The sequence below is a fragment of the Oncorhynchus mykiss genome, chromosome 3, assembly GCF_057628025.1.
Source record: "Oncorhynchus mykiss isolate SJ-2025 chromosome 3, ASM5762802v1, whole genome shotgun sequence".
In the NCBI taxonomy this organism is placed as follows: Eukaryota; Metazoa; Chordata; class Actinopteri; order Salmoniformes; family Salmonidae; genus Oncorhynchus; species Oncorhynchus mykiss.
Window position 1 is genome coordinate 79,028,192 of NC_143024.1, and position 24,855 is coordinate 79,053,046.

The following is a 24,855-nucleotide window of genomic DNA, read 5'->3' on the forward strand; positions in this document are numbered from 1 at the left end:
GAGCTGAAAGCCTGTCACAGTAACACAGAACTCCAGGAAACCAAAGGCCTCTTTTAATAGAATGATGGATGGGATGTTTGCAATAAACCTCAAAGGATTTAGTCAGTGTGTCTCCAATCTGTCTGGCTTTGTATGTACAAGGGACAGAGACTGGAATCACACCAGAATGTCTACCAGTGTGTGTTTGTCACTTTGGCTTGTCTCTCACATACCATCCCTCCACAGAGTATTTCTGTCCTTTTCTATCTTATCTATCAGTCAGAGATGATCAACCTTATGCTAAGTTTGAATATATTTTAATCTCTCCTCTCTCTTCCTGTCCTCCTCTCTTTCTTTCTTTCTTTCTTTCTTTCTTTCTTTCTTTCTTTCTTTCTTTCTTCTCTCTCCCCCCCTCTCTCAGGATGATAACTGGGGGGAGACCACCACGGCGGTGACCGGCACCTCAGAGCTCAGTCTATCCCAGGAGGAGGTGGTTGGTCTGTGGAAGGTACCGGACGACGGCCAGAGGCAGGGCTGTCAGCTCTACACTCCCCTGATTCTGGGCATCTGTGTGGGGCTAGTGGTCCTGGCCACCCCCCTGGCCTTCCTGGTCCTCCCGGCAGTGTTGTGGCCAGCCAGGCTGCAGGCCTGTGGCTCTGCCTGTGAGGGCCTCTTCCTCTCTGTGTCCTGTAAACTCCTCATTCTCCTGCTTGCTGTATGGGCTATCTTCCTGCGCCAGGCCAGTGCCAGCCTGCCCAGAGTGTGTGTGTATCGAGCCCTCCTGGCCACGCTCACGCTGCTGCTCACACTCTCCTACTGGCTGTTCTATGGGGTCCGCATCCTCGACTCACAGGTGTGTATGCTTCATAATTGTGTGTGTGTGTGTGTGTGTGTGTGTGTGTGTTGAACCTGAGTTGTGTATTCTCCAGGATGAGGACTACCAAGGTATCGTCCAGTTTGCTGTGTCTCTGGTGGACTCTCTGCTGTTTGTCCACTACCTGGCCATCGTGCTGCTGGAGATCAGACAGATCCAGCCCTGCTACAGCCTGTGTGTTATACGCTCCACTGACGGAGAGACACGCTACTACAACCTGGGACAGCTCAGGTAATACACACAACAATCTCTTGCTAAAATGTTGTTGCTGACCGTAGTGACGTCATTCTTCTACCAGCAATATGAAGATGAAGATCACTTTATTCACATTAAGGTCATACCGAAATGTTCATTCTGCTTGAACTCAGTCTGTATACAACAAGGAGGGAACTGAATGGTGTGGCCCAGATGAATTGAGAAACCATGTTGTGTCCACTGATGCCAGTAAACAAAAGCCAGTCAGCTGATCACTCAGATAGCAGAAACGTTTACAGAAAATCAGACTATTAGAGAATGCCTTTAGAATGCCCTCACCCCAACGCACCCACCCACACCCGACTGCCCTGTTGAACTGTGGGTAATTGAAGACTTGTGTTCAGGGGGAAGCGTAGCAGTAATTTAGTTACTAAATCACCCAGAATGCTCCAGTCCAGTCTTTTTGCTCTAGGGTGCTATTCTGGTAATTAGGTGGGCTGGGCCTGAGAAAGAGGGGCTATGATGCAGTATGATGAACTTACCTTCCAGATACTGATCTACAGTCGGATTTGGCATTTTCTTCATAACTGTTCAGGCTAGGATTTATGGCTAGTAAACTGATCGTAGATATGTGCCTTAGGAGAACTTAGGACAACCCAGAGCTGTCTCTCTTATCAAAAGCATATGGTTTAAAGGCCCAGCGCAATCAAAACATGATTTTTCTCTATTTGTGTACAGTACCAGTTAAAAGTTTGGACACACCTACTCATTTTTTACAATTTTCTGCATTGTAGAATAATAGTAAAGACATCAAAACTATGAAATAACATATATGTATATTCTCTATTTTATACCATCTATTGCGTCTTGCCTATGCCACTCTGTCATTGCTCATCCATATATTCACATGTACACTACTGTTCAAAAGTTTAGGGTCACTTAGAAATGTCCTTTCCTTGTTTTTGAAAGAAAAGCAAATTTTTGTGTCCATTTAAAATAACATCAAATTGATCAGAAATACAGTGTAGACATTTTTAATGTTGTAGATGACTATTGTAGCTGGAAAAAGCGGCTTTTTAATGGAATATCTACATAGGTGTACAGAGTGAAGAGGTGACTCAGGGATGCTGGCCTTCTAGGCAGATTTGCAAAGAAAAAGCCATATATCGAAACTATAAGCACAAGCATTTTGCTACACTCGCAATAACATCTGCTAACCATGTGTATGTGACAAATAAAATTGTATTTTATTTGATATGGAATCATGTAGTAACAAATTTTTTTAACATATCAAAATATATTTGATGTTTGAGATTCTTCATAGTAGCCACCCTTTGCCTTGATGACAGCTTTGCACACTCTCAACCAGCTTCATGAGGAATGCTTTTCCAATATCCAATACAAAAGTTCCCACATATGCTGAGCACTTGTTGGCTGCTTTTCCTTCACTCTGCGGTCCAACTCATTCCAATCCATCTCAAGTGGGTTGAGGTCGGGTAATTGTGGAGGCCAGGTCATCTGATGCAGCACTCCATCACTCTCCTTGGTCAAATAGCCCTCTTTTGTCAAATAGCCCTTCACAGCCTGGAGGTGTGTTTTGGGTCATTGTCCTGTTAAAAAGCTAATTATAGTCCTACTAAGCGCAAACCCGATGGGATGGTGTATCGCTGCAGAATACTGTGGTAGCGATGCTGGTTAAGTGTGCCTTGAATTCTAAATGAATCATTGACGGTGTCACCAGAAAAGCACCATCACACCTCTTCCTCCATGCTTCACGGTGGGAACCACACATGCGGAGATCATCCGTTCACCTACTCTGCGTCTCACAAAGACACGGAGGTTGGATACAAAAATCTTATTTGGACTCATCAGACCAAAGGACAGATTTCCACCAGTCTAATGTCTTTTGCTTGTATTTCTTGGCCCAAGCAAGTCTCTTCTTATTGGTGTCCTTTAGTAGTGGTTTCTTTGCAGCAATTTGACCATGAAGGCCTGATTCACTTACTCTCCTCTGAACTGTTGATGTTGAGATGTGTCTGTTACTTGATCTCTGTGAAGCATTTATTTGGGCTGCAATTTATGAGGCTGGTAACTCTAATGAACTTATCCTCTGCTGCAGAGGTAACTCTGGGTCTTCCTTTCCTGCGATCCTCATGAGAACCAGTTTCATCACAGTGCTTGATGGTTTTTACGACTGCACTTGAAGAAACTTTAAACGTTCTTGAAATTTTCCAGATTGACTGACCTTCATGCCTTAAAGTAATGATGGACTGTTGTTTCTCTTTGCTTATTTGAGCTGTTCTTGCCATAATATGGACTTAGTCTTTTACCAAATAGGGCTTCTGTATACCACCCTTACCTTGTCACAGCGCAATTGATTGGCTGAAATGCATTAAGAAGAAAAGAAGTTCCACAAATTAACTTTTAACAAGGCACACCTGTTAATTTAAATGCATTCCAGGTGACTCCTCATGAAGCTGGTTGAGAGAATGCCAAGTGTGAAAAGTTGTCATTAAGGCGAAGGATAGCTACTTTGAAGAATCTCAAATATAAAATACATTTTGATTTGTTTAACACTTTCTTGGTTACGACATATGTGTTAATTCATCGTTTTGATGTCTTCACTATTATTCTACAATGTAGAGAATTGTCAAAAATAAAGGTAAACCCTGGAATGAGTAGGTGTCCAAACTTTTGACTGGTACTGTATATCTCCACACTATGGGGGGGGGGGGGGGGGGAATCACTGTTCGAATGGTATCATGCATTTTTGTTGGATATTAAAAAAGCAGATGGAGTGAGCGACACCAAGGAAACTCTGCTCCAACCAAGACTAGCTAACTTGTAGCAGCCACAACGTTATTTAGCATCCCATATAACAGTGTCTGTCTTGACAAGAGTGGCCTAGAGAAGCTTTTAAGCTAAGCTAGCCAACTGTAGCTAGCCAGTCTAATTGAGGCAACATGCTAAGCTTCTCCCCAACCCCATTCAGATAAAACAGCCTACCTGTTGGTTGCTCGTTGTAGCCTACTCCTTCTCATTTCGCTAACTTTTAATTCTGTAATTTTATTAGTGAACTCTCACTACACATTGAGCCTCTCTGACGCTTTGATTGGCCAACATAAACAAAAAGCTACAGACGTGAAGGCTACTGGTCGGCTACCGCTTCTTTTTATGGGGAGCACTGTGCACTTTGTTTTATTAAATTAATAATTTGAAATGTCATTGTATATCCTTGTATGTAACAATGTCACATGGATATTTACATTTAATTTAGTAAAGGCGTTTTCATTGTTAAGGTAGGCCTGTAATTTTTTATGCTCACAACAATTAATACTCACACAACTATCTGTCCATTCAGATATTTCAATAAGCGTGCTGATCCCTTGCAGAAAGGTTAGCTAAGTGTACGTAGACTTGACATTGATACAGTATATGCGTGGTTCTGTTTCTCTATGCTGCCTCACCTCTAGCCTCTCTGTCTGATACTGACTGATCTCCTGTAGAAAGGCCTGAGGCTGGAGGACAGTTTAAAGCAGGGAACGCTGTATAACGTGGCCCTGGTCTGCAGTAGTCTGGTCTGGGGGAGTAGTGTAGATATGAGGCATGCTGCTCAGTAAGAGCTATTTTATCAGGTGAATCAAATCAGCAGGGACAATAATGGACTTCATTCCCGACCTTCTTTTATAATACATCCATCTGTTTTCTCTACCTCCTACTACTTTATGGCCTTTTTTCTTACCCTATCTCTCTCTCCCATCGTTCTCTCTCTCCCTTTGCCCCTCTCTCTTTCCCATCGTTCTCTCCCTCCCTCTCTTGCCCCTCTTTTGCTTTTTTTCTCTCTCTCCCTCTGTCTCTGTCTGTGTCAGTATTCAGAGGGCAGCTCTGTCTCTGCTAGAGTTCTACTACAGAGACTTTCCTCTTCATAACCCCGCCCTTCTCTCCGCCTCCAAGCACCGTGCCGCCAAGCACCTGGCTGCCCTCAAGGTTTACTCCGTGGATGGTTAGTATAGCTACAGATTCAGTGGTTCTTCAATGGTTACATAGGATTTGTCTCCCTGTATGTGTCGTCCACCTTCCAAGCATCTCTTTTCCTCTTTGCAACTGCATCATAAAGTGAAACTCTTTCTCTTTCTCGCTCTACCTGTCTCTCCATCTGTCAGCTGTCTGTCCACCGTATTTGTCCATGTATGTGCTTCGTTGTGATGCTGTCTCTCCGTATACCTTCCCATGCCACCCTAAGCAACATTTAAAGCTAAACTGAGAGCTTACCTTTTGGACAATGACAGTAAGTAAAGCTGGGTAATAATCTCTTCTGTGTGTCCTCACACTTTTTACAAGTTTACTCTACTAACCTAGTGTACATTACTAACCTCATTCATCACTTCCCTTCCCTCACCCACAATGTTTGCACTGCTTCGACGCCTTCACACACAGATACATACCAATCTAACCACCCCTTTCATTCACCAGATATTCTACACAGACACACAGGCACCGACTGCCAACGGAGTACTTGGGCCTTCCCAACTCAGTGCAGATTTTATGGGTTTTCTCTATGGTCTTTGTAGTGGAGTTCGGTAGAGGAGTATGCTGGTACGGTTCCTCACAGAACCCTCCCACCCTCCCCTTGTCAAAGTATGAAATGGGAGGGAGGGAGGGCATTTCTGCCTTTCAATAATTCATCACAGTAGCTTTCAGCCTTACACACACACATACACATGCGTGCGCACACACACACACACACACACACACACACACACACACACACACACACACACACACACACACACACACACACACACACATACAGTACACACCTTGGTGTTAATGATTCATTGCTTCATCTCTCCTGACCTGTATCTGCCGGGATTACTGTACTGAACTCCCCTCATATCCACATATCCCTCATGAATATGGACCAGATTCCACTACTCCATATTCATATCCCCCAGGAACTATAATTTATGCTTTTACTACTTCTGGGTTAGTTATTGGTATTCACCATAGAGAGATGTGAATTATGTGATCAAACTGGTATTGTCTTTTATTTGATGAATATTTACTAGCCTGGTAGCCAGATGTTAGTTTCAACTTTGGCTAACTCTGTTGTCATTTGGCAGATGGCTAAACCACATAGTCAGCTGTAACTACCAGACTGAATATTTCATCAGTCTCATCAGATTTTTAGATTTAGAATCCTCACTGAGATCTGTGTTTTCCCCGGGTTGCTGTTGATATGCTGATTGGGCCACAGTGACCTTCCCATCATGCCTCTGTGATTCCTGTTCATAGGCCCAGGGAACCCGGCGGAGCCGGCAGAGGGGTCGGGGGTACTGTCGGTGGGGGGCAAGTCTCGGACCATGATCTCTGCAGCAGCCAGGCACAAAAACACATCTCATAACGAGCTATACTACGAAGAGGCAGACTATGACAGACGGGTCTGCAAACACAGAGCCAGGTGAGTGAGTGAGAGAGAGAAAGAACACTCTTGAGTGAATAGGAAGGTGAATATTTGGGTTAAAAAGAAAGAAATTAGTGAAGAAAGAAGGATGAAAGATACATAGGTGGCAGTGCCTTCAGAAAGTATTCATACCCCTAGACTTATTCCACATTTTGTTAATTAAATATATTTTCTCACCTATCTTCACAATACCCCATAACAATAAGGTGAAAGCATGTTTTTAGGAATCTTAGCAAATGTATTGAAAATGAAAACAGCAATATCTCATTTAGGTAAGTACAAATGTAAAAAAATATATAATAAGTATTTACATCCCTGAGTCAATACTACCATTTGGCAGTGATTACAGTTGTGAGTCTTTCTGGCTAAGATTTTAAGAGCTTTGAACACCTGGATTGTACAATATTTGCACATTATGTTTTTTATTTTATTATTCTAGCTCTGTCAAGTTGGTTGAACATTATTAGACACACATGTTCAAGTCTTGCAATACATTTTCAAGACGATTTAAGTCAAAATTGTAACTAGGCCAGTCAGGAACATTCAATGTCGTTTTGGTAAGCCACTTGGTAAGCCACTATGTATATTTGGCCCTGCATTTTAGGTTATTGTCCTGCTGAAAGGTGAATTTGTCTCCCAGTGTCTGTTGGAAATTCTCTAGGATTTTGTCTGTGCTTAGCTCTATTCTGTTTATTTTTATCCTAAAAAACTCCCTATGACAAGCATACCCATAACATGATGCAGCCACAACCATGCTTGAAGATATGAAGAGTGGCTCTCGGTAACGTGTTCTGTTGGATTTTCCCTAAACAATGCTTTGTATTTAGGACATAAAGTTTTTTGCAGTTTTACTTTAGTACTTGTAGCAAACAGGATGCATTTTTATTCTGTACACCCTTCCTTCTTTTCACTCTGTCATTTAGGTTATTGAGGAGTAACTACAATGTTGTTGATCCGTCCTCAGTTTTCTCCTATCACAGCTATTAAACTGTACAGTATCTGTTTTAAAGTCACCATTGGCCTCATGTTGATATCCCTGAGTGATTTCCTTCCTCTCCGGCAACTGAGTTAGGAAGGACGCCTGTATCTTTGTAGTGACTGGGTGTATTGATACACCATCTAAAGTGTAATTAATAACTTTAACATGCTCAAAGGGATATTAAATGTCTGCTTTTTTTGCTTGTTATTTTATTTTTACCCATCTACCAATAGGTGCCCTCTTTGTGAGGCATTGGAAAATCTCCCTGGTCTTTGTGGTTGAATTTCACTCCTCGACTGACAGACCTTACAATTATCTGTATGTGTTGGGTACAGAGATGAGGTAGTCATTCAAAACTTATTGCACACAGTAAGTCCATGCAACTTATTATGTGACTTATTTAGGCTTTCCATAACAAATGGGTTGAATATTTGATTCAAGATATTTCAGCTTTTAATTTAATTCATTTGTTAAAGAAATTCTAAAAACATAATTCCACTTTGACATTATGGATATTGTCTGTTGGCCAGTTACAAAAAATCTCAATTTAATCAATTATACATTTGGTCTGCAAGACAATAAAATGTGAAAAAAGTCAAGGGCTGTGTGTTCTTTCTGTAGGCACTGTATGAAGCTTAATGCAAGGATTTAAAATATAGATCAGGATTTACATAAATGGACTTAAGAATAGATACAGTAGGGTACATTGTCTTGTGTTTTTCTAACTTGTAGGATGTAAGAACAGATGTAAGAACAATATACAGTAGTATACTGAATGTTGTGTGTACATTGCTGTAATAGATGTTTTATTGCCACACACCAGATAGGTACAGAGAAATGCCTTGTTTTACAGGGTCAGGCCAAGTATTACGGCTCCCCTAGAGCAAATTAGAGTAAGTGCCTTCCTCAAGGTCACATCGACAGATTTTTCACTTTGTCGGCTCGGATATTCGAACCATCGACCTTTCGGTTACTGGACCAACGTTAGGATAGTAACTTTAGGGTGTAAGAAAATATGAATGTACAGTATACTGAATGTTGTGTCTGTGTGTACATTACTTTAACGTTAGGCTAGTGGTGGCTGTGGAGGAGGCCTTCATGCATGTGAGGAGGATGCATCAGGAGGAGCAGAAAGTGTCCCCCGGGGATGTGATGGATGTACGGGAGGCAGCCTCGGCCATCTTACCCTCCATGGCCCGCGCCCTGCAGAAATACCTCCGAACCACCAGGAGGCAGCACTGCCACAGCATGGACAGCATCCAGAGACACCTGGCCTTCTGCCTCACACACAACATGAGCCCCAAGGTAAGCAAGAATGAACCCATTAGCCCTACTCTAGTGCCAAGTCAGTCCCCGTACCCTAACACAATACTCTTTATTATGTCCTTACGATACTGTCAGCAATTCTGAAATGTGTTGTGTATTTCCGTGTCTGTCTGTCTGTCTGTCTGTCTGTCTGTCTGTCTGTCTGTCTGTCTGTCTGTCTGTCTGTCTGTCTGTGTGTGTGTGTGTGTGTGTGTGTGTGTGTGTGTGTGTGTGTGTGTGTGTGTGTGTGTGTGTGTGTGTGTGTGTGTGTGTGTGTGTGTGTGTGTGTGTGTGTGTGTGTGTGTGTTCAGGCATTCCTGGAGGCCTACCTGTCCCCTGGTCCTACGCTGCAGTACGGTCAAGAGCGCTGGATGGCCGATCAGTGGACTTTGGTCAGCGAGGCTGCAGTCACCAGCGGTCTAAAGGAGGGCATGGTCTTCTCCCTTAGGTGTCTAGACTTCAGCCTAGTGGTCACGGTCAAGTCCATCCCCTACATTCGAATGACCGAGGAGTACGTTGACCCCAAGTCACACAAGTTTACCCTGTGTCTCCAATCTGAAACATCAGTCTAACAGACACGGAAAACTGTGGCAATTCTAGAATTACAGTATCTTACCATTTTGGTATGTTTTTTGTGTTATGTTTCTTAAACCCTTTTCTACTTTGATATGCTCTTATTGTGGTATTTTGTGTCTCTTAAATTATTTAAATTACTGTTTTTTCTAAAGATTGTTTTGGCAGCTTTGCAATTTTTAAATGTTTTATTGTATGTGTTTTTATGAACAGATGCACATGGGATATTGCAAGAGGAAGTGTTAGCATAGTTAATAAACCCTATGGATCCCCAGCATATAGCTCCTTTGCAGTGAAGATGAGAGAGATAGTAAGAGATGGGCAATATGCTCTTGATTTCTATTGTCCTAAGGCAAACTGGAACACTGAATTATGTCAAGGTTTTTTCTATGCACTGTAGATGATCCCTGCAACATTTTTGTTCTCTGTGTGTGTGTGTGTGTGTGTGTGTGTGTGTGTGTGTGTGTGTGTGTGTGTGTGTGTGTGTGTGTGTGTGTGTGTGTGTGTGTGTGTGTGTGTGTGTGTGTGTGTGTGTGTGTGTGTGTGTGTACAAGCTGCATCTACACACAATCTGGCTCTACATGTACCTGTCTCTGGATCCTCCCTAGGGTTGCTATAGCAACAGTGAGTATTTTCATATCGTCTGCCCTACTAATATGAATGAAATACTACCTAATCACCAACAGTTCAGGTTCAGTTGTCTCATTGTAAAGACTGCTTGTCTTTACCGCCAATGGATTGTACATGTGTTTGTATTTATTTAAACGTGTGGGTTATTTCCATTTAATTGATAAGTGTCTTACTTGTCTGACTGCCCACAGTTATGTTCAGTCATTGTACTACCCAGGATTCCTAGACATATCTGTAAGAGGTTGTCAGAATCTGTTGTACTCAAACCCAAAGCGGACTATTGCTAGATACTGTCCTCTAACCATGAACTCACAGTTGAGAAAACAAACAGGGTGGGAGGGAGAGAGAGCATTTATACAGACATATTCTATACTTTTGGCATGTAATGAGAAGACATATGCAATAGATTTGTGTCTTATCTCTAGATGAAATAAATCTATTATTACATTTCTACAGAACCTAACCCTTAAAGCTAAGTGAAACAGGTTGAGGCTCAAGTTTTTCCATCTTCAGATATAAGAGAAAACAAGTAGCTGTGGTAATGCATTTTGTTCCAGACATGACTGACTGATCTGATACCACTAATCAATATCCCATTTTTTATTGGTCACATACACATATTTAGAATATGTTATAGTGGGTGTCGTGAAATGCTTGTCTATCTCCAGGACTGCATGCACATATGTACATGTCCTGGAACTGATTCCAATAGGCCCAGGTGATACATTTCTATTGTCTTTTTTTTTAACATTTGGATATTGGACACGGTATATTCCTCAGTATTGATGTGCAGACAACAGTCTCCTCATAGTGAGGGATCTCTACATTCACAACAGAAGCTGTAGTGCCATCTAGCCACAACTAGTAGTACTACCACTGCTATGGGATTTTTATACTAATCTGTGGACAGTATTTATTTATTTTTATATTGAATTGTTTTTATCCAAATCTTCCCTATTACATGTGCTTATTTTTCAAGACTATGATAATTCAATTGTTAGCAATTGTATTATCATTGTTGTCACTAAAAAGTTAAATGTTGAGGATTTTATAGTGTTGAAATCATGGTTGTGAATTTTGTTTGAATACTGTTCGAATTCATCCTTTATTCCTTGTTTTCTTGAGGTAATCTCAAGTCAGAAGTGTTGGATAGATCAAAGCAAGATTGCCTACCAATGCTTTCCCTCATACAACCAATTCAGATATGCAACTACTTCAAGGAAGGGAGAAAGGAAGTATTCGAATGGGGCCTTTGTCTCCTGTTATGTATCCTTCACTACAAAGGTGCCTATGTTTTGAAACACATATGATGTATGCTCAACTTGTTTGTGTTATTGTATGCAATGTGTGTGTGTGTGTGTGTGTGTGTGTGTGTGTGTGTGTGTGCGCGCCAGCCACCCTAGATTTCATACTGACAAATTCAGTCTTAGGTTTTTGCTTTAAGATCACAGATATGGAATTAGAAAAACTGTATCAAGATTCACATTTGTAAAATAAATATTTGTATGAACATTTTCAACATATTCTCATACTGTATGACTTATTTTTGGAACGCAAGTGTGTGTGCGTGTGTGTGCTGCAGTGTATTTGTCTTGTGTACTATACAGTATGTGAGAAGGCGGAGAGAGAGCGAGCGAGAGAGTTAGTGGTTGTAATATGAAGGTTGAGTATAGACATTGAGTTAATATCTGAAGCCCCCTTCCCCCTACTGTGCCCTGGTCCTACAGAACACTGAGAACTCTCTCCTGCCACTACACATCTCCTCTTCTAATAGCCCACGGAAGGAGGGCGAGAACGAGCAATGAGTCAAGGAGGGAAAGAGACAGAAAGATGAAGAGAACGAAACATGGAGAGAGAATATATTAGAGAAATTGAGACTTGAGGAATTTGCATTTAAATAGGCTTTCCTCTCCCATCTGGGTGTGTAATGCTGATATTATCTCACTTTGCAGCTGTTGCATACTCAAACACACATGAATACAGAGATGGAGAGGAGGAGGAGATGAAAGGAGAGAAAGTGTTGTGGAAATTGGAAAGTCTCAATAGTAATAACAAAGATCTAGCCCCTGGGAAAGGGAGAGACAGGTGTGTATTTGCACTGAATCCAGGAAGTAGAACCTAAAATGCAATTATCTACACACAGAGTATATAATAGAGGGCACAGAAAAGCACACAAAGATGCCAACCTTTTCAGTGACTTCAGTGAGGTTTAGGATGGTGTACAGCAGCACTTCATTGATCAAACTAAAGTTAGATTGATGTATTTGTCGTGGTTGCCAGTCATTGTTATAAATTAGTAGAATTAAGGGAAGGATGGAAAGTACTGTTTGGGGTTTTCTGAAGTATCTCTGTTTGTTACTTCTCTCTTTCAGATAGATTTCAGTTTATCTACAGTATTTTTATCAGATTCTTGAAAAACAAAATCTGTTGATGGGTTTTCTTCTAATGCAGAAAGGTTGATTTTGGCTAGTGATGTACACATTGTACAAAATATTTTATAAAAGCATATAGATCTATTCCTCTCTCCCTGAACTCGTTCACTTTGATCATAGTACAGTGAAGAGACTATACAACAATGTTATGAATTTTGGATTACAAATTTGTAGTTTTTTAATTATTCATCATCGTCATCATCTTCGTCGTCGTCGTCATCGTTATCATCTTCGTCATCATCGTTATCATCGTCATCATCTTCGTCGTCATCTTCATCATCATCATCGTTATCGTCTTCGTCATCTTCGTCATCATCATCGTTGTCATCATCATCATCCTCGGTGTTGACCTTGCCAGACAGGACGTCCTCTATCCAATCCTCCAGCTCCTGGGCTGTGGGCAGGTCCTGTTCGTCTATCTCCAGCCAGATGCTGTCAGCCTGTCCAGAGGGAGGGAGCGAGAAAGAGAGGTCAAAGGTCAGGGGCCAACGTGTTCGATCTGAGTTTCACAATTCCGGACAGGTTGTCAGATATTTCTTATGCTGTACTGGAGCTGTTAGGGGACTTACATCAGTAACGTTGACCACTCCGATCTGAGGCTTGAACAGGTCCACGTGGAAGGTCTTCTCCCAGTAGGGGATCAGCTGAGGAGGGAGGGCGAACACACTGTGAGACCTGAGAACTGTAGGGACTTGTAGAAGAGTTCCTTAAGCCCTGTCTGTCTGTCTCTGTATGTGTGGCTCACCAGGGGGAAGTCATCAGGGTCGATCCAGATGATGCTGAGACCAGGGTGGTGGGTATTGTCTCTGGCCACCTCCTTCAACAGCTCCAGGAACTCATAACCATCTGAACAACGCATCAAGAAGGTTCGTCTGTGTTTTATCAATCCCTGAGAAGTTTGTTGAACTTCCTGGAAGCCATGATCCATTTCAGTGATTCTCAGGTTCAGATGAGACTGATACAATGCCTACAGAAAATATTCACACCCCTTGACTTTTTACACATTTTGTTGTGTTACAGGCTGAATTTAAAATTACATTTAGAATTTAAGTCAGTGATCTGCACACACATAATGTCAAAGTGGAATTATGTTTTATAATAAAAAATCTAAACCTGAAATGTCTTAAGTCAATAACTATTCAACCCCTTTGTCATGGCAAGCCTAAATAACTTAAAGAGTAAAAATGTGCTTAACAGGTCAGACAATAAGTTGCATGGACTAACTCTGTGCGCAATAATGGTATTGAACATTATTTTTGATTGACTACCCAATCTCTGTACACCACATACAATTATCTGTAAGGTCCATCAGTCGAGCAGTAAATTTCAAGCACAGATTCAACTACTAAGACCAGGGAGCTTTTTCAATGCCTCACAAAGGGCACCTATTGGTAGATGGGTAAAAAAAAAAGCAGACAATGAATATCCCTTTGAGGATGGTGAAGTTATGAATTACACTTTGGATAGTGTATCAATACACCCAGTCACTACAAAGATATGGGCATCCTTTCTAACTGATTTGAGAGGAAGGAAACCGCTCAGGGATTTCACAATGAGGCCAATGGTGATTTAAAACCAGTTTCAGAGTTAAATGGCTGTGAAAAGTGAGGATGGATTGACAACATTGTACTGACACTAAATGACAGTGAAGAGAAGGAAGCCTGTACAGAATATAAATATTCCAAAACATGCATCCTGTTTCCAATAAAGCGCTAAAGTAATACTGCAAAAAAGGTTGCAAAGAAATGTATTTTAAGTCCTGTATACAAAGCATTATGTTTGGGGCCAACACAACACATCACTGAGTACCTTTCTTTCCTTCTTTATATTTTCAAGCATGGTGGTGGCTGCATCATGTTATGGGTGTGCTTGTCATCAGCAAGGACTAGGGAGTTTTTTTAATGAAAAAAAGAGCTAAGAGTTAGACACTGGCAAAATCCTAGAGGTAAACCTGGTTCAGTCTGCTTTCCAACAGACACTGGGAGATAAATCCACCTTTCAGCAGGACAATAACCTACAACACAAGTCATAAAATATACACTGGAGTTACTTATGAAGAGTGGCTAGTTACAGTTTTGACTTAAATCTGACTTAAATATATGGTAAGACTTGAAAATGGCTGTCAGCAATGATCAACAACCAACTTGACAGAAGAAGAAGAGTTTTTTACATGTTTAATGGGCCAGGTTTGCAAAGCTCTTAGCGATTTACCCAGAAACACTCACAGCTGTAATCGCTGCCATAGGTGATTCTAAGATGTATTGACTCAGGGGGGTTGATTGAATAGTTATCTAATTAAAATATATTTAATTAATAAAACATATATTTGTCATAATTTTTCTTTATCCTTGACATTACAGAGTATTTTGTATTGATTGTTGACAAAAAATGACAAATCAATTTTAATCCCACCAATCCCACGTTTAAACACAACAAAATATGAAAAAAGTCAAGGGGTGTGAATACGTTCTGAAGCAATGTGTATGAGGTTGCTCTTTTAAAAGCTATGTCACGTTAATCTCCTCGGGAACCTGTACTGCAGAGCTAAGTTTATTTATACTAATGTCTGCCTTGCTCAGTGCTAAAATTGGGTAATGATATTGATATAATGGCTTTTACCAGGGTCCTCCTCCTCTGCGAAGGCCACCACATGGATCCCCTCCAAATCGTCCTCCTGAGAATAACAGAAACAACATCATGAGAAGCTGTCCGAGGATTAAGGCAAGTAAAGCAAGATTGCATATCAAATACTTCTATGTATGTTGTCTGGTTAGACTGTAAACTCTCCTTCCAGACTCATATTAAACATCTCCAATCCAAAATCAAATCTAGAATCGGCTTTCTATTTTGCAACAAAGCCTCCTTCACTCACGCCGCCAAACTTAACCTAGTAAAACTGACTATCCTACCGATCCTCGACTTTGGCGATGTCATCTACAAAATATCTTCCAATACTCTACTCAGCAAACTGGATGCAGTCTATCACAGTGCCATCCGTTTTGTTACCAAATCACCTTATACCACCCACCACTGCTACCTGTATGCTCTAGTCGGCTGGGCCTCCCTGCATATTCGTCACCAGACCCACTGGCTCCAGGTCATCTATAAGTCTATGCTAGGTAAAGCTCCGCCTTATCCCAATTCACTGCTCACGATAACAACACCCAACCGTAGCACACGCTCCAGCAGGTATATCTTACTGATCATCCTCAAAGCCAACACCTAATTTGGCCGCCTTTCCTTCCAGTTCTCTGCTGCCAGTGACTGGAACGAATTGCAAAAATCGCTGAAGTTGGAGACTTAATTCCCTCACCAACTTTAAACATCAGCTATCTGAGCAACTAACCGGTCGCTGCAGCTGTACATAGTCCATCTGTAAATAGCCCACCCAATCTACCTACCTCATCCCCATATTGTTTTTATTTACTTTCCTGCTCTTTTGCACACCAGTATCTCTACTTGCACATCATCATCTGTCTATAGACTTTCCTTTTTTTCTACTGTGTCATTGGCTTGTTTATTGTTTATTCCATGTGTAACTTTGTGTTGTTGTCTGTGTCACACTGCTTTGCTTTATCTTGGCCAGGTTGCAGTTGTAAATGAGAACTTGTTCTCAACTAGCCTACCAGGTTAAATAAAGGCGAAATAAATAAAAAAAACATTTTAAAAAATGTTACATTGAGTAATTCTCTATTCAGAGGCTTTGAACTGAACTGAAAAATAATACAACTTCTCACCCAGGTCTCAAACATGTCCTCAGCACGCAGTTTTCTCAGTGTTGGTCTGAAAACAAAGACAAACAATCTTACACAACCCTGTCTGTTTGGTGTCACTAATCGCACTGATCAGAGTGAAATAACTGTGTTCTGACAGCCATACTGATCCCTTTCTTACCTCCTGTGTTCAGTGACGAAGGCCACGATCTCCTCCTCAGAGTTAGGCCTGTCAGGGACAGTGACAGGTTCCTCCATGAAGGGCTCGTAGAAATCCACCTCGTTCATCTTCAGGGTCAGCTCCTTGGCCACCTTAAACACCACAAGCACCTTGAATCAGGACCCCATGTGCTGACAGGACCCCTACTCACAGACCAATCAGGATCCCCTGCCCTGACAGGACCCCTGCTCACAGACCAATTAGGATCCCCTGCCCTGACAGGACCCCTACTCACAGACCAATCAGGACCCCCTGCCCTGACAGGACCCCTACTCACAGACCAATCAGGACCCCCTGCCCTGCCCTGACAGGACTCCTACTCACAGACCAATCAGGACCCCCTGCCCTGCCCTGACAGGACTCCTACTCACAGACCAATCGGGACTCCCTGCCCTGACAGGACTGCTACTCACAGACCAAAGAAACAGAATTTCAAGGTATGGATGTCAGTATACTCACAGATTTCTCAAAGGTAGCGAAGAATCTGATGTAGGGCTGGAACTGCTCTGCAGCCTCCTTGAATGCATGGTAGTCTGGAGGAGACCAGAGGTTTATGAAGAAGAGAAAGGAGAGCATTTGGTGGAGTGAGTGATGGAAGAGAGGACACTTAACTTATTTTTAAGTCGCTGTACTACTGTGTAACCACCTGCTACACCATTTCTTATCCATTGTGAAGAGCTGTAGACCTTCAGCATTAAAGTCTAATTCCCAGATTGGTTCTGTCAATTAGCATAGCCGTTACCAAGCATATGTTAGCTTGTGTGTGCTAGCTGGGCTATCATTAGCCTTTAAGGAGATGCCGTTGACACATACAGGCACTGAAATAACTGAACTCTGTTGACCCCTAGTTCTAGGCTCCCACAGTTGGTCAGGGGCGAGACAGCCATCGTTGTGCTCATCATGAGTGCGGTGCTGCGTCTTAGGATAAATGGGAAAACATTTGGGCCTCACAGCTGTCTGTGGAGGGAGGGTAAAATTGATCATGACGCTCGTGTAGCTCAGTTGATAGAGCATGGCACTTGCAGCACCAGGGTTGTGGGTTTGATTCCCATGGCGAACCAGTATGAAAAAAATTATTAAAATGGCTGCACTCACTACTGCAAGTCGCCCTTGATAAGAGCATCTGCTAGATGACTGAAATGAAATCCGTGGTTTAAAAATGCTCTGGTCATTATCAAGCCCTGGGGATCATCCAATAGCAGTCCAATCCCTGCCATCACACATAAACACAGCCAGATTGGTATAAACTCACATTCTGATTCGTCATTTTTGAAGTAGCCAATAAGACGGATGTCTTCCTCCATCCTGTCGAAGGCCCTCAGCTCCAGAGTATTTCCTATCACCTCCACGGGCTCCTCCAACAGCTAGAGAGAGAAGAGAGAGATTGTTGTACAGGGAAAGGGACACAACAGCAAGCTGATCCTAGATCTGTGCCTAGTATCAACAAGTCACTCACGTCTAGTAGGAACTCCACCAGGGTGTCTGCAGAGAGCAGGCCATCAAACTCAATCATACGGTCTCCCTTGAACACGTACACACTTCCCTCTTCCACCAGTCCTGGGTCATAGTTTAGGGTTCAGGGGTCACATACAGATCATTATTTACAGCCATTCACTGCAGGCTGTACAAAAGCCTTTTGGTGCTTCATAGTCATGCAGTATCATACTTTTTGGCAACTATAGTGCAGGCTGATGTGTTAATGGTTTTCTTACCCAGCTTCTTGGCAACCTTGACGTCTTCGTGGGAGTCAACCATTCCAAACCCAATCTCCTTTTCCTCCATAACCTGGGCAGCAAGCTGGAGATGACAAAAGACTGTTACTTCAACATCATCATAACACTAAAATTAGAACAGTGTCAAAATGATTCTTACATCTGCCCTTACTGGTACAGATGTAAGATCTTCATTTGATCCCTCTTTTGTTGCTGAGAAATTTCCTATACAGCAGGCAATGCAAACTTGTAGTGTAATTCTAAGTTTTAAAAAGGCTTCTAAAGTGTGTTATTTCCACTTTAAAACGTCAGACTTGATTTTCCCTAACAAAAAATGTATGAACCCCTACCAAAAAATTCCATTAAATGTAATCCACATAATAATTCACATTTTCTGTTGCTGCATGATTATTTTCCTGCTGTAACAAACTGGTTCAAATTAAGATTCTACATCTGTATGTGCTCACAAACTGTGATCCAGTTTGAAGCATTGACAAAACATCGAAGCTTTTTTAAACTTTAAGCAATCATATCTAGGAAAGAACCCTAGAGAGAGAGAGAGAGAGACAATGCTGACCGATAATTTAAATACAATTAAATTGTATTGGTCGTATACAACACAAACATACACAGTCACATGCACAATCTGCGACTGTAAGTCGGCACTGGGACAGACAGGACTGAGATGAGCCTTAATTGGGGTGATGTTATTGAGTAGATAACGGTCCAGAGAACAGAAAAGCCCAAAGGCGACACACACACAGAGGGAGACAGTTCTAGAATGACTAGAAGTGCACAGCTCTACATGTACTGTACATACAAGCCAGAATGCTGCTGCCATTGTGGTCTCAATTAGGTGAGGCTATGTCAGTCAAGGCCTTGAGCTCTGACAGGGGTAAAACTGGGGCTCCTAAGAATACCTGACTGACAGAAATATCAGGAGGGGAACACTGATTTGTCTGTCTTTATCCAGATGATACGGTGACAGCTGATCATTTAGGGCTTTGAACATCATGTTTGAAAAAAAAAATATAGAAGCTATATAGAATATATATATATGCATTAGTTATAGACAAGAAAAAGGCATTGCATTTTTTGCAGCTCAGCAAAACTGTACACACCTTAAAAGGGATATGCTGTACTGTGTACCTCTCAACTTCTAGCAAACCAAAACCAATGAACACAGACAGAAAACTACAATTTAGAGTACATGCAACATCAAACAAGTAGCCTTTGTCCAAGCATGAGATACATTATGTCAATGATACATTGACAGAGTGATGAAAAAAAGATCAGATAGGTTGTGGACTCTTCAAACAAATCTCACTCTGTAAGCGTCTTATAAAATAATGCAACATGGATGTAATCTCCGGACCTGGGTTTTAATACATGTGTACTTGATTATTTGTTATGTAGATATTTGTTATTTTGGAAGTATTTGAAAGTATTTTCAAATAATTTCCTATACAAAGACTATTTTTTTTAAGTATTTCCAAAAACATTATTTTCAAATTGCCAACAGACCTGGTTCAAATGCATGGGAGTATTTTAATAGTTGTTATAAATACTGTGTATTTGAGTAATTTGAAATAAATGCCAATATTCAACTATTTATGTTTTCAGCAACAACATACCTAAATACTTACTTCCAAATGTCTTTGAAAGTAATTTAAATACCCTAAATACATTTAGAACCCAGATATGGTAATCTTATACAGATATATTTTAGTGAAGCAAAAGAGCAAGTACAGTTAATTATGATTACCCTGGACCCTAACCCTAGTGCAGTATTTTGGGGTATTTTATTAGGATCCCCATTAGCTTTTGCTATAGCATCAGCTACTCTTCCTGGGGTCCACACAAAACATGAAACATTAAATAATACAGAACATTAATGGACAAGAACATCTCAAGGTCAGAACTGCATAAATGTAAAGTGTCACACACAGCCTACATATCAGCATATACACACAAAATATATAGGTCAAATAAGGGAGAGGCGTTGTGCGGTGAGATATTGGTTTAGCTGTTTGTTTTTTGAACAGGTTTGATGTACATTTGAGCAGTCAGAGATGGGAGTTCCACGCAATCATGGCTCAATATAATACTGTATGTTTTCTTGAATTTGTTCTGGATTTGGGGCCTGTGATAAGACCCCTAGTGGCATGTCTGTGGGGTAAGTGTTTGTGTCAGGGCTGTCTGTAAATTGACTATGCTGTGTGTAAGTTTACTATGCAAACATAGTCAACTTACCCACCTGTGGTGAGTTAAATATCTGGGGCTATTATCAGAAGTGGGAAACTGGTCTCAGATTACCTGCTGCACATCACACTCTAACACAAGCCATGAGGAGCACAGGACAGCTAGGGAGAAGAACTTAGGCTAAAGCAGTCCACTGTAGTCCACTGTCACAGCTCAGATATCACACTGTTGCAGTAGGATACTACACTGACACTTTACTTGAAGTAGCTTCTTATGACGTGCTGATTATATTAGAAACATATTCATAGCACATTAGACTGTAGATGCAGTCATAGGGCATCATGAAATGCTATAATCAATTAGCTAACCCCATAGCTATTCAAAAACATTTTAATTGATATAGTATCTTAAATTTCAAAGCAAAACAGGGAGAGAGACAGACACTGCAATGCCCTTCACATGTATAGCTCAATAACATACACTGCATGAGTGCCAGTCCTATTTCTGCCTGTGGCAGAGAGCTAGGGTGAATGACATACATTACAACGGGAGTGAAGTGGAGAATGAATTAACAGAAATAACCTTAACTGACAGAACTGGGCAGCCTCTCTCTCGCACACGCTCACTCTCATACACTCACTCTCAACAGACAGACAGACAGACAGACAGACAGACAGACAGACAGACAGACAGACAGACAGACAGACAGACACGAGAAACCTGTTGAGGGTGGAAAACCCAGCAGCGTTGCCGTTTTTTACACAAACCAGTGCAACTGGCACCTACTACCATACCGCGTTCAAAGGCACTCAAATATTTTGTCTTGCCCATTCACCCTCTGAATGGCACACATACACAATCCATGTCTTGATTGTCTCAAGGCTTAAAAATGATTCTAAAACTTGTCTCCTCCCCTTCATTTACACTGATTGAAGTGGATTTAACAACTTACATTAATAAGGGATCACCACATCATCTTTGTCATGGAAAGAGCAGGTGTTCATAATGTTTTGTATACTCACATTAAAGGAAATCTCCCCTCAAAAACTGTATTTTGGTATTTATTTAATTAGTCCACTGTTGATACAGTCCTAAAATGTTTTGGATGTCAGCGATCAAGTTTTCAAGATGTTGGAATTTCAAGAAGCAAATGCCGCGTTCAACTAATTAGAAAGTCAGAAATGTCAGAGTTGCGACTAGCCTGTGAACGCGGCAATAGTTTCACATGCCACATCATCAGGATGATGCAACAAAAAAAACATAATTATGATGATGTGGGAAGTGTCACTTTGCTTCTTGAAAGTCCAAAATCTTGAAAACTTGACTGTTGACATGCAAAACATTTTGGGACTGTGAATAAAAAAATACCAAAATATAGTTTTTTAGTGTATTTTTCCTTTAACTAATCAAAAGATAACCATCGTGCTCTCCCAGAAGCTTGGCTGGTGTGTAAAACCCGCCAATACAGGCAACTAAAGAGGTGTAATGGGTTCGCAAACCAAAATATGTTGCATATTGCTTACTTCATTATTCTATGTTAAATCTGTTTTACTGCATCAGGGATAGCATACACAGATGTTTCGGAATTACAGCCTTCTTCAGTGTGTAGGTCTGTCATTGAACACAGCATTTGTAAACAACAACAAGCAGGTGATGTTTTTCATTCACAGTGACATGTAATGAAGTACACTTTATGCAACATGTTTTGGAGTGTGAACCCTTTATACCTCTTTATTCTTCCTTTAACCCCAGTCAGCAAACCCCTCGGTAAGTTGTGAGCTACGTGCCCATTGGAACACTGTAATGTCTTGGTACTGTAAATGATTTATGGAGTAATACTGTAGGTCTAGGTGACCCGGTGACCCCAGACTGTTAAATCACCTCAGTCCAGCCCAGGTGTTCCCCCTCCCTAGTGACTCTCCCCTTTCTCCCCTACCCACCATCTCTTTCTCCTCATCTCTTTCTCTTCCTCCTCCTCCTCCTCATCCTCCTCCTCCTCCTCTTCATCTCTTTCTCTTTCTCCTCCTCCTCATCTCTTTCTCCTCCTCCTCCTCATCTCTTTCTCCTCCTCCTCATCTATTTCAACTCCTCCTCATCTATTTTTCCTCATCATCTCTTTCTCCTCCATCTCTTTCTCTTCCTCTTCATCTCTTTCTCCTCCTCATCTCTTTCTCCTCCTCATCTCTTTCTCCTCCTCATCTCTTTCTCCTCCTCCTCCTCTTTCATCACCTCCTCATCTCTTTCTACTCCTCCTCCTCATCCTCATATTTTTCTCCTCTCCCACATACTCCTCCCCCACCATCTCCCTTTTCCTCCCCTCCTCCTCTTCTTCCTCTTCCTCATTCTCATCAAGCTTACCTCCAGCACCATCTCAGTCATCTGGTGTTGTTTCTGCAGCTCCTTGCCGTCAGGGATGGGTTTGTGGTACAGCAGACAGAGAATGCTGTACTTCTTCATAGCCTTCTTGTAGTTCTTGTCATTGATGTTGATGACCCTGTCGTTTCCGTCATAGCGAGGGAACTCCAGGCCCTTCTCGGTCTGGACGAGGGGCGCCAGGGACAGGGACAGGCACAGGATCAGAAGCAGCCACAGAGAACGCATGGTCTGAGTTAGGAATGACCAGGCACCCAGAGAATCACAGAGTAACCTTCACCAGTTATGACCTCTACAAGAGCGCTTAGGCTTAGGACAGAAAACAAACTCTCCAAAATGTTAAAATAATTTTTAAAACAACAATAGAAAGACAGGTGGAGAATAACAGGTTGCCCTTCAATTATAGTACAAATCTCCTTGAGTTTCCTTCCAAGCCGCCCTCTGATGCCTAACGCTTGTTCAGGAACCAGAGACCCTCTCTCTCCCTGTTTTGCTCCCTCTCTCCTGCCGAGACAAAGGGAAAGAACAGCCCTGACAGGCCTGGAGCACGCTGGGGGGCTGGATACCGTACATAGCAGCACCCCTCTCCCCCTGCCCACCCCACACAGGCCCATTTTTAGGAGACCAGTTGTTTAGGTGCTAAAAATAAATAGGAAAGAGAGAGAAAGGACAACCGGAGATAGTGGGTTTTTACACTGGGCCTCAGCTCTCTGCTCACACTATGATGTCTCTATTTGGCATGTTGGAAGGAATGAGGAGATTTGGGTGATAGTAATCTGAGGACTACATGTCTAAAGTTCTAGCTGTCATAGTGTAGATTGGGTTAGTTACCATGAGCATAAAAAGAGCCTCCTGAGCAGTGCCCAGGGGTGTAAACTGGTTATTCCCAACAGGTTAGAATTATGCTAACAGTGTCCCACACCACAATATCCAGTGTTAATAGAAGTTAATAGATGCTAATGTAGTGACAGGCTAATGGACAGCACTAACAGGTTGCCTAATGGCAACTAGAATATCATAGAGATAGCTTTATAGTGGAAATCAGCAGTCTGTTTGCATAAATATTTTGAATGACCGGTATGCGCCCACACCATTCTGTTGTTGGGGTACACCCATAACATTCCAAGATACAGGCATTTTGCTACACCCACAATAACATCTGCTAAATATGTGTAAGTGACCAATACAACTTGATTTGATTTGAAAACAGACCTAATTACAATTTTTCTGGAAGGAAAACTATTTCACTCATATTGTAAGTAATTCTAGGTCATATTTTATAGAAATCTGGAAACACTGGGCAGTGACTTTAAAACTAGTTCGCTATTGCTGTGTGTGTTGGTGCAGTTGTCAGAGCATACTGGGATAGAGGGAGGTGTTGGCTGAGGGGTTACAGAGCATACTGGGGTAGAGGGAGGTGTTGGCTAAGGGGTTACAGAGCATACTGGGGTAGAGGGAGGTGTTGGCTGAGGGGTTACAGAGCATACTGGGGTAGAGGGAGGTGTTGGCTGAGGGGTTACAGAGCATACTGGGGTAGAGGGAGGTGTTGGCTAAGGGGTTACAGAGCATACTGGGGTAGAGGAAGGTGTTGGCTGAGGGGTTACAGAGCATACTGGGGTAGAGGGAGGTGTTGGCTGAGGGGTTACAGAGCATACTGGGGTAGAGGGAGGTGTTGGCTAAGGGGTTACAGAGCATACTGGGGTAGAGGAAGGTGTTGGCTGAGGGATTACAGAGCATACTGGGGTAGAGGGAGGTGTTGGCTGAGGGGTTACAGAGCATACTGGGGTAGAGGGAGGTGTTGGCTGAGGGGTTACAGAGCATACTGGGGTAGAGGGAGGTGTTGGCTGAGGGGTTACAGAGCATAGTGGGGTAGCAGTCATCATGATGAATCAAGTTGACAATCGACTGGCAAATTATTTTCTATCCTTGACATATGAAGACAAATGATCGATAAAACGTATCGGTGCTCATTGGCCATTGGACATAAACAATACACAACAAGTTGAAAATCGCAAATTCAACAATGTGTGGTTTGGAAGGAATCAGTGGCTAACGGCAAGCGTTGCAAAGCAATCACTAGCCTGCTATTGAGTGGAGAGGGTGTGTGGTCCAAGTCTGAGTTTAAGGGTCTCTTTTCCAAGATAACAAGGATCAACATTCACATGCAACACCATGGGCCAGAAAAGGTTGAATATATTGGCCAT

The 24,855-nt window shown here is 41.9% G+C and overlaps 2 protein-coding genes across 4 annotated transcripts in view; one reads left to right on the forward strand and one right to left on the reverse strand.

The window, feature by feature from the left end:
- LOC110520441 (vang-like protein 1) overlaps nucleotides 1-11,520 on the forward strand; it is a 46,585-nt gene extending 35,065 nt beyond the window's left edge. For both annotated transcript variants that reach the window (XM_021597761.3, XM_090230210.1), the window contains 6 exons: nucleotides 401-832; nucleotides 909-1,084; nucleotides 4,918-5,051; nucleotides 6,344-6,509; nucleotides 8,562-8,796; nucleotides 9,108-11,520. In XM_021597761.3, coding sequence (XP_021453436.3) covers nucleotides 401-832; nucleotides 909-1,084; nucleotides 4,918-5,051; nucleotides 6,344-6,509; nucleotides 8,562-8,796; nucleotides 9,108-9,368 — 1,404 coding nt within the window. In that variant the 3' untranslated portion in view covers nucleotides 9,369-11,520. The remainder of the gene's footprint in view (nucleotides 1-400; nucleotides 833-908; nucleotides 1,085-4,917; nucleotides 5,052-6,343; nucleotides 6,510-8,561; nucleotides 8,797-9,107) is intronic.
- Nucleotides 10,585-23,264, reverse strand: LOC110520442 (calsequestrin-1). Of its 2 annotated transcripts, none has more exons than XM_021597762.3 (11): nucleotides 22,637-23,264; nucleotides 18,077-18,161; nucleotides 17,821-17,921; nucleotides 17,617-17,728; nucleotides 16,824-16,897; nucleotides 16,326-16,456; nucleotides 16,169-16,214; nucleotides 15,051-15,105; nucleotides 13,177-13,277; nucleotides 13,001-13,075; nucleotides 10,585-12,871 (listed from the first exon to the last, which is right to left on the reverse strand). In XM_021597762.3, exons 1-11 carry the CDS (start codon nucleotides 22,877-22,879, stop codon nucleotides 12,614-12,616), a joined length of 1,281 nt encoding a protein of 426 aa, XP_021453437.3. In that variant the 5' UTR covers nucleotides 22,880-23,264; the 3' UTR covers nucleotides 10,585-12,613. The 2 variants fall into 2 exon arrangements, with proteins under 2 accessions (XP_021453437.3, XP_090086337.1); XM_090230211.1 differs by lacking the exon at nucleotides 22,637-23,264 and adding an exon at nucleotides 21,301-21,516 and having other exon boundaries at nucleotides 12,581-12,871.
- Nucleotides 23,265-24,855: the final 1,591 nt, after the last annotated feature.